We start from the raw sequence: 13575 nt of genomic DNA, 5'->3' as shown, positions 1-13575 counted from the left end.
GGATATTAAACTATCTAGACGACTGGCTCATCTGTGCAACCTCAGAAGTACAATGCCGCCTACACGTGGCCTTGCTGTTGAAGCACATTCAGGACTTGGCTTGCGCCCCGATCCCAAGAAAAGCAGGCTCCAGCCTTCCCAGGTCACTACCTTCCTGGGCATGGTCCTGGACTCCAGGAGGGCATCCGTGACTCTCACCGGCGAGACAGCAGTCTTTCGCCGCATGTCGCTTCACTTTGCACGCCCAGGTGGAAAGGAAACTCTGCCTTCGCCTCTTGGGCCTTATGGTGGCAATGGTGCAGGTAGTCCCCCTTGCCCTCCCTCACATGCTCCCAGTCCAGAGGTGCCTGTTGAGCCTAGGCCTGTGCCCCCAAGGGCCCTTCCAGGCCAAGGTGACTGTGTCCCGCAGGCTTCACAGGCCCTACACTGGTGGAGAGATCCCGCCAACACTGAGAGGGGGAGTGCTATGGGACTGGTGATTCATCACCGGGTCGTATTTACAGACGCATCCCCGGTAGGCTGGGGCACCGTTCTCGATGGTCAGGGCATCAATGGTCTCTGGACGGACCCTTGGCTATCCTAGCACATGAATGTCCTGGAGCTGAGGACCGCTCTCCTCGCCCTCCGGCACTTTCTACCGTGGCTAAGAGGCCAACATGTGATGGTGAGGACCGACAGCACGGTGACTGCGGCCTACAACAGACAGGGGGGCTTGGGGTCTCCAGGTCTTTGCAGCCTGCCAACAGACCTGTGGCTCTGGGCTCACCCCCTGTTCAACTCTCTCAGAGAAGTTGATGTGCCTTAAATGCTGCGGCCAACATCTTGTCAAGAGGGGGCCCACATCCCGGAGAGTGGAAGCTCTAGTGAGCTTCTTCTTATTCACAAAGGCTAACTAGCTAACGTTTTTTTAGTTTCTTATAATGTATTAATAATTCAGTTAGCCTATACATAATCCTCACATAACAATCTTTACATACTATTACAGATGTATTACATGGTCCTAAACAAATTGTTATGATATTATGTTATAGTTTACCTGTTACTGCTGAGCATCATGTGAGGGGAGTGACATAGCGACTCCTCAGTGTATAGATAGAGGGTGTGGCCTCATTCAGGGTTACATATGGGTATTTGTGTATGTAGGGGTAAGGGTAGGGGTGGGATGGGCAAACATGTCATCATAGCACACTGGACATCAAAACAATAGGCTGAGGTACAATATTTCATTAGTAGGCAAATCTAGTAGTAACAGTTTTAAACATAGGCCTTTAGCTTAAGAGTTTCAAGCATTTTCTTCAAATACTAAATAAATAGTTAAAATACAGATAAATAATATAAATAGATAGTTAAAATATGGTAATCAACCTTGCTTCTAAACATGTTTCAAGTAAATTCTTCAGAAAGCCATCAACCTGTTTCATGGTCCTCTTTTTTCATGAATTATTCATTATCCGAGACAACAATTTTAACCATGTACATTAATTTCAAGCATTTTCTCTAGTCTGTCTATTTTAAATCTGAGCATGGCATTGAATTCCCTATTTGTGAAAACCTATGAAAGCACATTACAATTAGGTTTTTACCTTGTACAGTCCAAAAGATAAGTGATTAATTAGATTTTGACCTGGTGGCGGCGCATGATGACATGTTTGCCCATCCCACCCCTACCCTTACCCCTACATACACAAATACCCATATGTAACCCTGAATGAGGCCACACCCTCTATCTATACACTGAGGAGGCGCTATGTCGCTCCCCTTACATATTGGATTTCTCCATTTTGGGGCATTATGGGACATTTTTGAGCTTGGCATACAGAAGACTTGAATTCAGCACCCTTCAAAACCCCTAAAAATGTTGTATGCCAAAAATTAACATGATTTGCCTTCGGGACTTTAAATAAGCACATTTTCCCAAATCCTGCCTAGTCTAATATGCTTTACTAAGCATGCACACTGTTTAAAGTTAGGCTACACGGTAAACTAAATGTAAACCAAAGGTAAATTTAGCCTTTTTAGGGCTGTATAAAGTTGATCAAATGATGAATATAGGCTGTTAGGCGTGAATAAAGTAGGCTACTTTGTTGCTCCAACGTTAATGGGGACGAATGTGACATTTTCCCGTATTTTGGGTGAGAAACCCGGGAAATCTCCCTTATTTTCAGTATTCAATGTTGACACTATGGAACGAAAGAGAACGTTATATGGCGACAGAAATCAACAATCAAACAAGCCACTTTGATTTTTTGCTGTTTTCATGAATACAAAAGTTGGGTAACCCCCCCTCCTACACAAAAAAAAGTTGGGTGACCCTCCCCTCAACAAAGAATAAAAAGACATGACCCTCCCCTATTTTCCTCCGGTGGCCCCTTCAATAACGAACAGTCCCTAAGACTGTAAGATTTTGATACTGCTGCATTGGGATGTTATTATGGGGCATGTTTTAATTGTTTTCTGGTCGTTTTTTGAAAGTTATTGCACTGTCAATATCTTCTACAACAGACACAATGGCAAAATCTAAATGTCTACCTTCTAGCAACAGTGTTTTTGTTAGTGAGAATAGGGATGAATGAAATACCTTGTAATTAAAAGTCATTTACAAAGACATCGTACCATGTAATATTTTGTCATTAGCAACCTAAATCTGTCCTCTGTCAAACACAGTTGCATTTTCAGCTCTGATCAAAACCGTTCAGGAGTTGGTCCGAAACGCTCTGGTTTGGGCATAGTTGCTCCACGACAGAACAATTCCAGACCGAACTTCCCGACCTCAACTTTTGTGGGCGGGGCTAAGTTCGGCTGACTTCCAGGCTACATTGGACACTAGGAGGAGTGCATATTTAGTGTAAGAGCATGATGATGAATTTAAGGGGAATCAATTTACAAGCTTTGGAACCTAACTAGTATCCAAGGGCAGAGTGAAAGACACATGAAATATTTTTATATATGTGAAAAGACATAAATATCATTTAGTTTAAAAAGGGAGGCTGTTGGGGAGTGCAGTGGCAGACGCTGACATGAAAGCATTACTACCATGGTCAGTTATAGACCCCTTCAATGTTTGTAAACATCCAGAGCGTGGGGGGCTGGGTTGGGTAAGTTGGGTGCATGCGCAGCAGGGCAACAGAATAATTGCGCACCTAATAGACCGGAATGTTGAGCTACTAAGGTTCAGTATGCACTGTCATTGTTACCACAGGACCACAAACTGTACCATACCTTAATAAATTAGTCTTAGCTAATGACGATTGTCTGCCTGATTATAAGCTGATAACAAAATGGGTAGACGACCTTAGCAAGTGGCAAGAGATTTATTGGCCCACCATATACGGCTGGTATATATATCTGGTTGTCAAGCCCAGTGTGTATACACGTGGAAAAATTAGTACAAGTAGGCACTTTCCTTGACGTTTCAGTCAACACACACACACACACACACACAATTCAATGAGTTGGACAGCTTTCTGACCCTGATATCGCACACATTTTTTTTTTAGTTACAGAGTTTGGGCTCTGTAACTCCAGTCATTTCTTTGCCGATTTCTCACTTTTGTTGTCACATTTTTTTTTATGGAGCTCCCCCTACAGCCCTACCCCAAGGGCATATTTCACAATACTGTCGTTAAAACCTCCTCACCTCCTCCGCCTACAACCGTCTCTTTGGTCCTTTGAACATCTAAAAAATTAAGCCATCGCTGCTTGTTCTTATAGCTAGCCGGCATGGCTAACTGGTGCTTGAGGGGGGCAGGGAAACAGAGGCGCACCTTGTCAACAGGCAAACCAAGCAACTGCTTGGAGCCCCGAGCCGCAAGGGGGCCCCCGACCTGGTCTCAGCGAGGTGTACTTGGGCGGTGGGACAATCGAGATTTTGCGTGCTCCTGTCATGTTGTAGGCTACAAACAGTACATCTGTACATGTAGGCCCTATGCTATGGCCTTATAAACAGCGGATCTGTGTTCAAAAGAGTTCAAAGAATCCACACATATTTAGGCTACTGTGGTAAACGTCAATCGAGGGTGCAGTGATAACGGATCAAGATCGGATTTTGACATTTACTCAATGAAGTTATAGGCTAATGTTAATTGGCAGAAAGATTGAACATGGTTTGCTACATCACGACAATATACTTCAGCTAGCTAGCGACAGTTACAACTAGTTAAGCAAGGAGATGGTTAACGTTATGTTTATATTAGGGCTGTCAGCATAACGTGTTAATGAGTAAGGACCAATCATACACGTTAATTTTTTTAATCACATTAATTTGTGCCGCCAAAGATTTTTAATTTTACATCGTCACTTGTTCTGTTATAAACAATTCTCTTTGGTGCCAATATTTTGACCCTTTGATGCATTGTTTATTGTCCTCAAACTGACTAACTACTGTCTGCCTTCCTCCTGTAGGCCTAGTCATGAAGATAATCAACACTAACGTCTAACGTAGTTTTGAACTCCCGGTCAGCTGAATGGGCTTTATCTTTTTAAAAGAATGTAAAATCCCTGTCGGCTCAGTCGACATGGAATTAAAATATCATTGACACACCTCGAGTTTAAACTATAATCTACGACATGGGTCGGCAACAGGCGGCCAAAGCTGCCACCACTGATATTGTTTGGCCCAGTCAAATTATTCTGGCAGTCCTATTTTTTTAAATCTTTTATTTTACGATATCGATTTACAAATAGCCTATTCACCAATCAGACTGTGAGTTGGTGCTTAAACAAATATGAGAAAGAACACCAGAACTTGTAAGCAAACAATAAACATTGTAACATTGTCAGGAGATGGGTCAACCAAGTAGCTTATTTAAGAATAAAAGATAGACTTTATCCAAAGAAGTTTTTCATGTTTGGAACATTTGGAATAAAAAAAAAAGGTTTTATTTAATAAATTTTCCGTTGGTTGGATTATTTATAGCCTAACATAATGGTGATGAACACTGGTCGGAAGGGCCCCCTTGTAATTTTTGCTTGGGGCCCCCACAGACTCTAGAATCGCCTCTGCAGGGAAAGCTACCATTTTCACCACAACAGGCCATTTAATCATCAAAAAGATTTCTAAACTGTTTTATTAACACACATCACACACACACTCTAGCTATTAGCCGAATTTGACGAAACAGATATTGGATAATTATGGACTGCATCTTTAATGACCTAACACAGACAGGTCAAAGTGTTTGCTTGCTCGGATATTAGGGTTGAGACAGGGAGACAACGAAACCTGATGAACCTTTTGGGAGATTAAGTGTAAAGTTCACTGAAGGTCACAGCAAATCCCAGACACATACACACACACACACACACACACACAAATCATACGGCATTTCAAAGACCATTACTGTCCTACCTCACTGAGCATTTCAAATAAAAATCACTGCCTGTGTCAAGTTTGCTGGTAAAATTAATAATATTGAGTGATAAGTATGGATCACTGCACTCTAGCACAGGTGTTTTGTTACTGGGCTTCACAGGGGGAGTTTGTGTGAAAGTGCTGTGATGTGAATCAATATCAGACAAAGCAGAAGGGGGGTTTCGCCATGTTTTTGAAATTATCCCACCTGAGATGATTTCCCTGTTCCTGTGCTGTGTAAGAATCCCATTGAAAGGATCCCCTTAATGTCTGTTGCCAAATCCCTCAAAACCCAGGAAGGTGTATTGTCTTGGAATTGTTCGCTGCACTTCATAAATGATTTGGCAAGAGTTTATTGCACCAATTTAAGTTTAATTTCACTGCTGGTTATGCCCCTTGAAGTCGTAAAATGGAAAGCTTTGAAATGGGTATCAATATGATCCTTTCCAGACTGACCTGCAGAGCTAATTCAAATTTGCTAACAGGTTCGTCTGGGTTTACCCAGGATAGGGCTGTGAAGTTCTTCATCAAGCTAGGAAATAACTTTGGGTAACACTTTACTTGAAGGTATCTACATAAGAGTGACATGACACTGTCATAACCCTAACACTAACCCTAACTTTTCATGACAAAAACCGAATGACACTAACCCTAACTTGTCATGACAAAAAACAAATGACACCTGACGAAAGCGAGTGACAGAAGTGTTATGTCATAAACGTTTATGAGTTGTTTAAAATGTTTATGACACGTTCATGACAGTGTCATGTCACTCTTATGTAGATACCTTCAAGTAAAGTGCAGGGCCGTCGCCAGCCAATTTTGCCAGGGCTTCAGCCCCGAATGTTTTGAGTGTAGCCCCAAATGTATTTTGCAAAGTTGACTAACAAATATGAAACCATTACTCGGATTGTGCATTGAAACTGTGAGATGAGATGGACCTATTTATCAAATATAAAAGCAGGACACGGGTTTCCTTTCACTCTCCTTCATGCGGCAGATCTAACTTGAATGTTACCTACCATAAAACATAAACGAACGTAGGCTACTTAGATCGCGCGCACGCACGAGACAGAGAGAGAGAGATACAATCAGTCAGTTCCAGGGTTGGGCATGTCATTGTTTGCATTTCCTATTTAGTATAAGAAAGTTATTAGGAAATCATAAAGGCAACAAGGACAAGGAGGTGGTGGAGTTACGCTGTTGTCATTTATTTAGGCTACAAGTTCAGGTTTGTTATCAGCCTGCCCTGCACTCACTCGCCGACAGTTTGGAGCTGGCCAAACAGTGCTGGCCTAGACCTATCTAGGCTAGGTACTTTGCCTTTGTAGAATCAAATTAGTGAGTCTACAATGATTAGTTTTCCTTAAGCTAAGCATAACATGAACCATATGATGCATCTTGCTATTTAAAAAGCCACTTTGCTAGGTGGCTATAGGCTATATATATATATTTTTTTAATATCAAACAGAAATGTCAAGATAGCAACATGTCATTACATCATTTAATTGTCAAAATATTAGTGTCCATAATATCCAATCAAGGTGGCACAAATGAGGCTAGAGTCGGTGGATTCATCTATTAAAAGTGAGCAGGAAGGGCAAGCAAAATGGGAATTATGAGAACCGTTTAGACTCAATGGGCTAAGCCCCGAATGTTTTCAACTACTGCCGACGCCCCTGGTAAAGTGTAACCTAGCTTTCTAGTGCGATACATTATTCCACTCGCACTTAAGATCTGACAGGCAAGTCTGGCACATTTTAATCTGCATCAGACTGAATGGTCTGATGTTCTACCCACTCTTCTCTTCCATCCCCTGCATTAGACCAAGGAGCAGTTAGGCAAAATTACTGTAAGCTGATTTCACCTCTGAGATCCAGAGCATACTCATAAAATCTCTTTAATGGGAGATGTTAATGAAACACAGTGTGTCATCCTCCATTTCATAATGGACCTGCTCCCTTTGTTCAGATGTCAAAGTCAACCACCAGCCTGCAAGAGTGCCATGGCCTTGACAATAATGTACATTTCAGATACAGAGCAATGCAGATGAAATTGTGTGAGTGTTTTGTAAGTGTTTCCATACCTAGGTCTAAGTTGGAAAGAGATTTTTGGATATTTCGATGCAATATCTCACTAACTCTGGTCGGTTAGTGAGCAACGATATTTAAAACAATGAATGAAGTGGATTCCTGTAATGTTCATGAAAACACTATAGCGATTGGATAGCCTAATAAATGGCGACTTGTTGTAGGCCTAACAGTAGGCCTAGTTTATATCGTCTCGCTGGAGTGCGCGCATAATAGGCCTAATCGTTATGCCTACTTGCCCGTCCAAATAAAGGGCTTTCCTTTGTTTCACGGAGCTCTGACTAACGGGAGGCGCGATTGAAGTGGCCACTTCTAAATGGTAGCCTAGGCTACCCACTGGCTAATTCATTCCGTAAACTGCTGACTCACGAAATGTATTGTAGCAGGTCACAAAACTGATTTCGTGATTCTGTTATGCATTTCGTCCACATAATGGAATTATCATGACACATGATTCATTCCGTAAACTGCTGACTCACAAAATGTATTGCAGCAGGTCACAAAACGGATTTCGTGATTCTGTTATGCATTTCGTCCACGTAATGAAATGACTGTGACACATAATTAATTCTGTAAACTGCTGACTCACGAAATAAGTATAAGTATAAGTATAAGTATATATACTCTTTTGATCCCGTGAGGGAAATTTGGTCTCTGCATTTATCCCAATCCGTGAATTAGTGAAACACACACAGCACACACTGTACACACAGTGAGGTGAAGCACACACTAATCCCGGCGCAGTGAGCTGCCTGCATCAACAGCGGCGCTCGGGGAGCAGTAAGGGGTTAGGTGCCTTGCTCAAGGGCACTTCAGCCATGCCTACTGGTCAGGGTTCGAACCGGCAACCCTCCGGTTACAGGTCCGAAGTGCTAACCAGTTAGGCCCTGCATCAACAGCGCCATTTAAGTAAACTGCTGACTCACGAAATAAGTATAAGTATAAAGTATAAGTATATATCTCTTTTGATCCCGTGAGGAAATTTGGTCTCTGCATTTATCCCAATAGAATTAGTGAACACACACACAGCACACACTGTACACACAGTGAGGTGGAAGCACACACTAATCGGCGCAGTGAGCTGCCTGCATCAGCCAGTAAGGGTTAGGTGCCTTGCTCAAGGGCACTTCAGCCATGCCTACTGGTCAGGGTTCGAACCGGCAACCCTCCGGTTACAGGTCCGAAGTGCTAACCAGTTAGGCCACGGCTGCCCCCAAAATGTATTGCATCAGGTCACAAAACTGATTTTGTGATTCTGTTATGCATTTCGTCCACGTAATGAAATTATCGTGACACATAATTCATTTCGTAAACTGCTGACTCACGAAATGTATTGTATGTGATTCTATTAAGCATTTTGTCCACAGAATGAAAGCATATGTCACTGAATGCATTTCGTTAGTTGTTAAGTTACTATTGCGTGGAGGGAATGCCTTCTGTAACACAACACAATACTTCTGTGGACGAAATTGAAATAGGATGCACAGAATGATGCGTGTAGGTGCATTCCGTATTTACGTAGACAAAATTACTTTTGACCAAACATTTCGTCTATGACAGTGAATACTGCATTCAGCATTATGTCCACGAAAGGAAAAGGCCACCAGTCAATTTCGTCCACGAAATGATGTGCTCTCTTCAGTGTTTCGTGGACACAATGCAAACCAATTTGTGCATTCCGTAGACAAAAGGCGTTACGATGTAACATAGTTTCGTAATGAATATATGTATTTCGTCACACGAAAGTCATGCTGTCCACGAAATAAGGCATGTTACATTTGCCGCCCCATATTCTTATGCATTATGGTTTGTATATTATAGTATTTATTTATTTTCATTAGGCTATTGATTGAATTGACATTGTTGTTTATTATTGCTGTTCTCCTTGGTGTAGTCTTTAACTTTTTAAATTGTTTACTGTTAAATGTAACTATTAGCCTGGAAATCCAGACCCTGGAAATCTAGAAAGATTAAGGGTCTGGCCATGACTAATGTAATGGCCCAACTCGAGGAGCGGCACCAAGCATGCATTTGAAAATCTCACTTCACGCAATTGTTTAACACTATGACCAATGTTTACTGACTGATTCCGGACTTTGACGTTGCAGCGCTGTCGTCATCTGTTTAGCTCGCCTCTGGCCCGCCTATATATTCACATCCCGGTTCCCCCGTACAGATAGTTATACGGGTTCCCCCGTATAGAAGTTCAGATAAATAACATTCCCACTTTTTACCAGTAGAGGGGGGTATGGACCTGTAGGTTCCCTTCCTTTCTAGACTTAATTCTAGAAACCCTAGGTTTCCCTTCCCCCCCCTTATATTCGTTGCACTGTTGGACTAACTCATTTGCACTATCACCATTGCACTACCACCATGACACTCATTCACACAGAGCACCTTAGAGCACCTTACCATACCTTACTATGCACAGAGAATCACAGGCTCAGTCCCTGCCTCAGTCATTGCAAGTGCCTCTGATTGATTAATCACCACTATGTGGATACTGTTTTTAGAATTGATTTAGATTAAGTGTTAGTATAATTTGTATTTTTGTAATTTGTATTTTAGTATTTTTTTATATATTGTATTAAGTGTTAGTTAGTATAATTTGTATTTTAGTATATTTAGCATATTCTTTATGTTCTACTGTCCTTATTGCTTAGTTGTGTTTTTATATTATATACTTTAATTACTCTTTCTGCTGTTAAAGAATGTGTTGTGTTGTATGTATGCTGCTGAGACCTTGAATTTCCCCTGGGGATCAATAAAGTATCTATCTATCTATCTATCTATCTATCTATCTATCTATATCAGATACACCGATATGATTGGTCCAGCTCGGTTTCATGGGCATAGGTAATGAGCATTATTACTCATTGCCAGAGTGACTCGCTGAGCAAATTCAAATTGTGCTCCCGCAAGAACTCTGGATTTCCAGGGTATTGCAGCGGTTCCCAAACTTTGTTTCCCGCGGACCACCTTTTACATCCTGACTCGGCTCGCGTAGCCTACCCCCACCATCCGACACATAAAAATGCAAAAGATTCTATTGACGCATTCCAGGCATCATGTTTAATTAGCCGCCCTACATGATAACAAAATCAAAATGTGCAACTGGTCTATGAGCTTGCACGCTAAAAAAAACAGTGTGGAGAACAACATTAGACTGGTTAGATAACACCTCACTGCAAAACACGAACTGTGGATTTGGGCAGTCTGTCTCCCAATCCACGTGAAGCCTAGGCCTATATGCCTCATCATACTTTCGTTTTCTTCACACAGTCTTTTCTGTCTCATCCTTTCTTTTATCCCCCTGCTCTCCACCTCTGCCTTCATCATTCTGCCCCCCATCCCATCGTTACCGGTCTCCTGCTCTGTTTCTTTCGCTTCTCCTCTTCGATCACTTTTCCATGTTTGTGTAGCCTTCCACCTATATATTTCCACGAAACTAACGTGCCAGCTATATATAGTATAAGCTATATAGAGTTTACAAATGATTTCCTTTAATTTCACGTTTCCATATCATTATAACCCGAATCGGAATTATTAATTAATTAATTAGATAATTAATTAATTAATCATTTTTAACACCTTTCAGACATTGCCCTTTCCATCTCGCGTACCCCCTAGTGGCAGCTCGCGTACCACCACAATCCCTGTACTATTGTATTGTTGTTATTTGTATGTCGCTTTGGACAAAAGTGTCTGCTAAATACCATATCCATGACCATAATCTTCGTATACTGCAATTGCAATGTGTAATAATAATGTTGCTTACATGTATTGTGTTGTTTTCTTGTATTTCACATCTCATGTGAACCTTATGCGACCTCTGACAGTGGAGAGCATATTATCTGAAAAATTAATTGCTGCCCATATTTGGGGTCAGTGCCGCAGCATGATTTGGCTGTGTAATTGCACTAGGCAGGGGCAAACAAGGTGCTTTTAAAAATTTGTCTTTTATTTTCTTTTGTATTTTATAATGTATAATCGATCTTGCTGGTGGACCTGGAAAACATTTCAAAATGTCACCGAGCAGAGCAGAGCACAATGTTACCCGCTGGGTGGCCTCGCTCGGCTGGTTATGAGGACACACACAGAAATACACACACACACACACACACCTGCACACACACACACACACACACACATACACTGTACATCTACTGTACCCTCACACAGTGATACATAAACAAACATGTAAAGATGATCTCTCTCTGTATTGTTTTCTATCCAGCTGTGCTGTCCATCCTGGGGAATGCGGCCGTTCTCATCACTGCTGCTAAGAGGAAGAGGCTCCTCAAAGCACCTGAGCTGCTCAACGTCAACTTGGCCGTGACAGACATCGGCATGGCCCTGAGCATGTACCCGTTCTCCATCTCCTCGGCCTTCAACCACGCCTGGATCGGCGGTGACCCCACCTGCCTTTACTACGGTCTGATGGGAATGATTTTCAGTGTGGCTAGCATCATGACTCTGGCCGTCATGGGACTCGTTAGATACCTGGTGGCAGGTGCCACCCCCAAATCAGGTAACGCTCGAACGCAGGCACACAGCGATATGGTTGAGTTAGCCTAGCATGGTGCCAATGATTGAGTTAGCCTAGCACTATTTATGGGCCAATAGTGGAAAGGCCCATAGCTAATGTTAGCTACTCTAACTGGTTAGCTACTTGCCGCTAACGTGCTATCCTAACGTCAGGCATGGGGTTTGTCCACAACAGTGTAACCAGAGAATGTCTAATAAGGGGAGAACTGCCACTCTCGGAAAACTTCCGGTTTCTGAACTGGTTGCAGTTACTTCTGTGGTTCCACATGAAATTTCGTCCACGAAAGTGCAGAATGCATGGAGGTCTATGGAGCTGTACCCCTCAAAATCCACTTTTCTCGGGATATAATTTTTTTTCAAGTAATTTGAGTATTGTATTCGAAAGGGGAGGCAAAGAAAATACAGTTGGTTGAGTATTATATTTTTTAAAGTCACTTAATTGTTCTTAAAAGCCTTTCAAATGTGTCAATGACGTCATTCATTAGCACAATGCTAGCGTGTTATGTGCAACAACGACCCAACCTGTAAGAAATCAAAAGGACATAAGTACTCGTTCATTCAACTTTTGACCTATAACCCATGTTGAAGTTATACAAACTACAATCAAATCTGAGATTTGTCAACGACAATCAGGTGAAAGAGACAATTTTAGCCGTCTAGCTCCATTGACTCCCATTCATTCTGCACTCATGGTGATCGCCCCCAGTGGAACTCTGGTGGAACTGCATCCAAAATTCGGTACAATGGGACTTAATACGGAGTGGCAAGGCTCTCCGTAGACGGGCTCTGGTGTAACGTTACATGCCTATAAGCCTATGTAGCACAGCTAACTTTAATATCAGTAAATTACACTCGCCTCCTGTCTAAGTTTGTCACCCAACAAAGCTACATTTCTATTTTGTACAGTACATGTCCCTCCATGAGAAACTGGAGTCCTTTTACAGATTCTAAACAAAATCAAGTGCTGGGTCTCCAAAATAGCCTCTTGGTATATGTCATTTCTACAGACAGGCATACAGCTACCATTGCAGTTCTAGTAAACTCCGGTCATGGTTTCTCGGACTTATCGACAGTAACTAACAGGGGTGAAGGGAGAATTGCCATATTCTACATTTAAGTACAATATTTATATATACTGTGTGTGTGCATATACATTTATATCAAGCATTTCACTTGATGTTATCCTAGAAAAATATATTGTTATTTTTACACCAATTTGTCTGTGAATTTGTCTGTTTACCATCAAGTCTAAATGGCTCATGTTTTCAGAGCTATATAGGCAGCCAAAAACAAACAAAAGGCTTGTGCTATTTTGCATTGGTAGCCACCCCAGATACCCAAATCGTGTGGATCATTCTATGATTCGGGGTACATTTCAAGTGAAGAGAGAAACCAAAAAATGTAATGAGTTTTTATCATTAAACTTTTTTATAGTCATAGAACATCCTTCAAAGTTAACATGACAAGTATTTGCTGATCTTAAACCTATAAGACTTCACATATAAAAGCACTGAACAGCTGTAATTTCCATCCACGTTAAGGTATATCAGTAAAGGCTAAAGCTATTCTGTCACACTATTCATGTCA

General features: G+C 41.7%; 1 protein-coding gene across 2 annotated transcripts in view; it reads left to right on the top strand.

The window, feature by feature from the left end:
• opn8a (opsin 8, group member a) overlaps positions 1-13575 on the top strand; it is a 49875-nt gene that overhangs the window by 21986 nt on the left and 14314 nt on the right. For both annotated transcript variants that reach the window (XM_048249521.1, XM_048249520.1), the window contains one exon: positions 11678-11971. In XM_048249521.1, coding sequence (XP_048105478.1) covers positions 11678-11971 — 294 coding nt within the window. The remainder of the gene's footprint in view (positions 1-11677; positions 11972-13575) is intronic.

The sequence above is a fragment of the Alosa alosa genome, chromosome 8, assembly GCF_017589495.1.
Source record: "Alosa alosa isolate M-15738 ecotype Scorff River chromosome 8, AALO_Geno_1.1, whole genome shotgun sequence".
In the NCBI taxonomy this organism is placed as follows: Eukaryota; Metazoa; Chordata; class Actinopteri; order Clupeiformes; family Clupeidae; genus Alosa; species Alosa alosa.
This window is presented reverse-complemented; position numbering and strand designations above follow the sequence as displayed.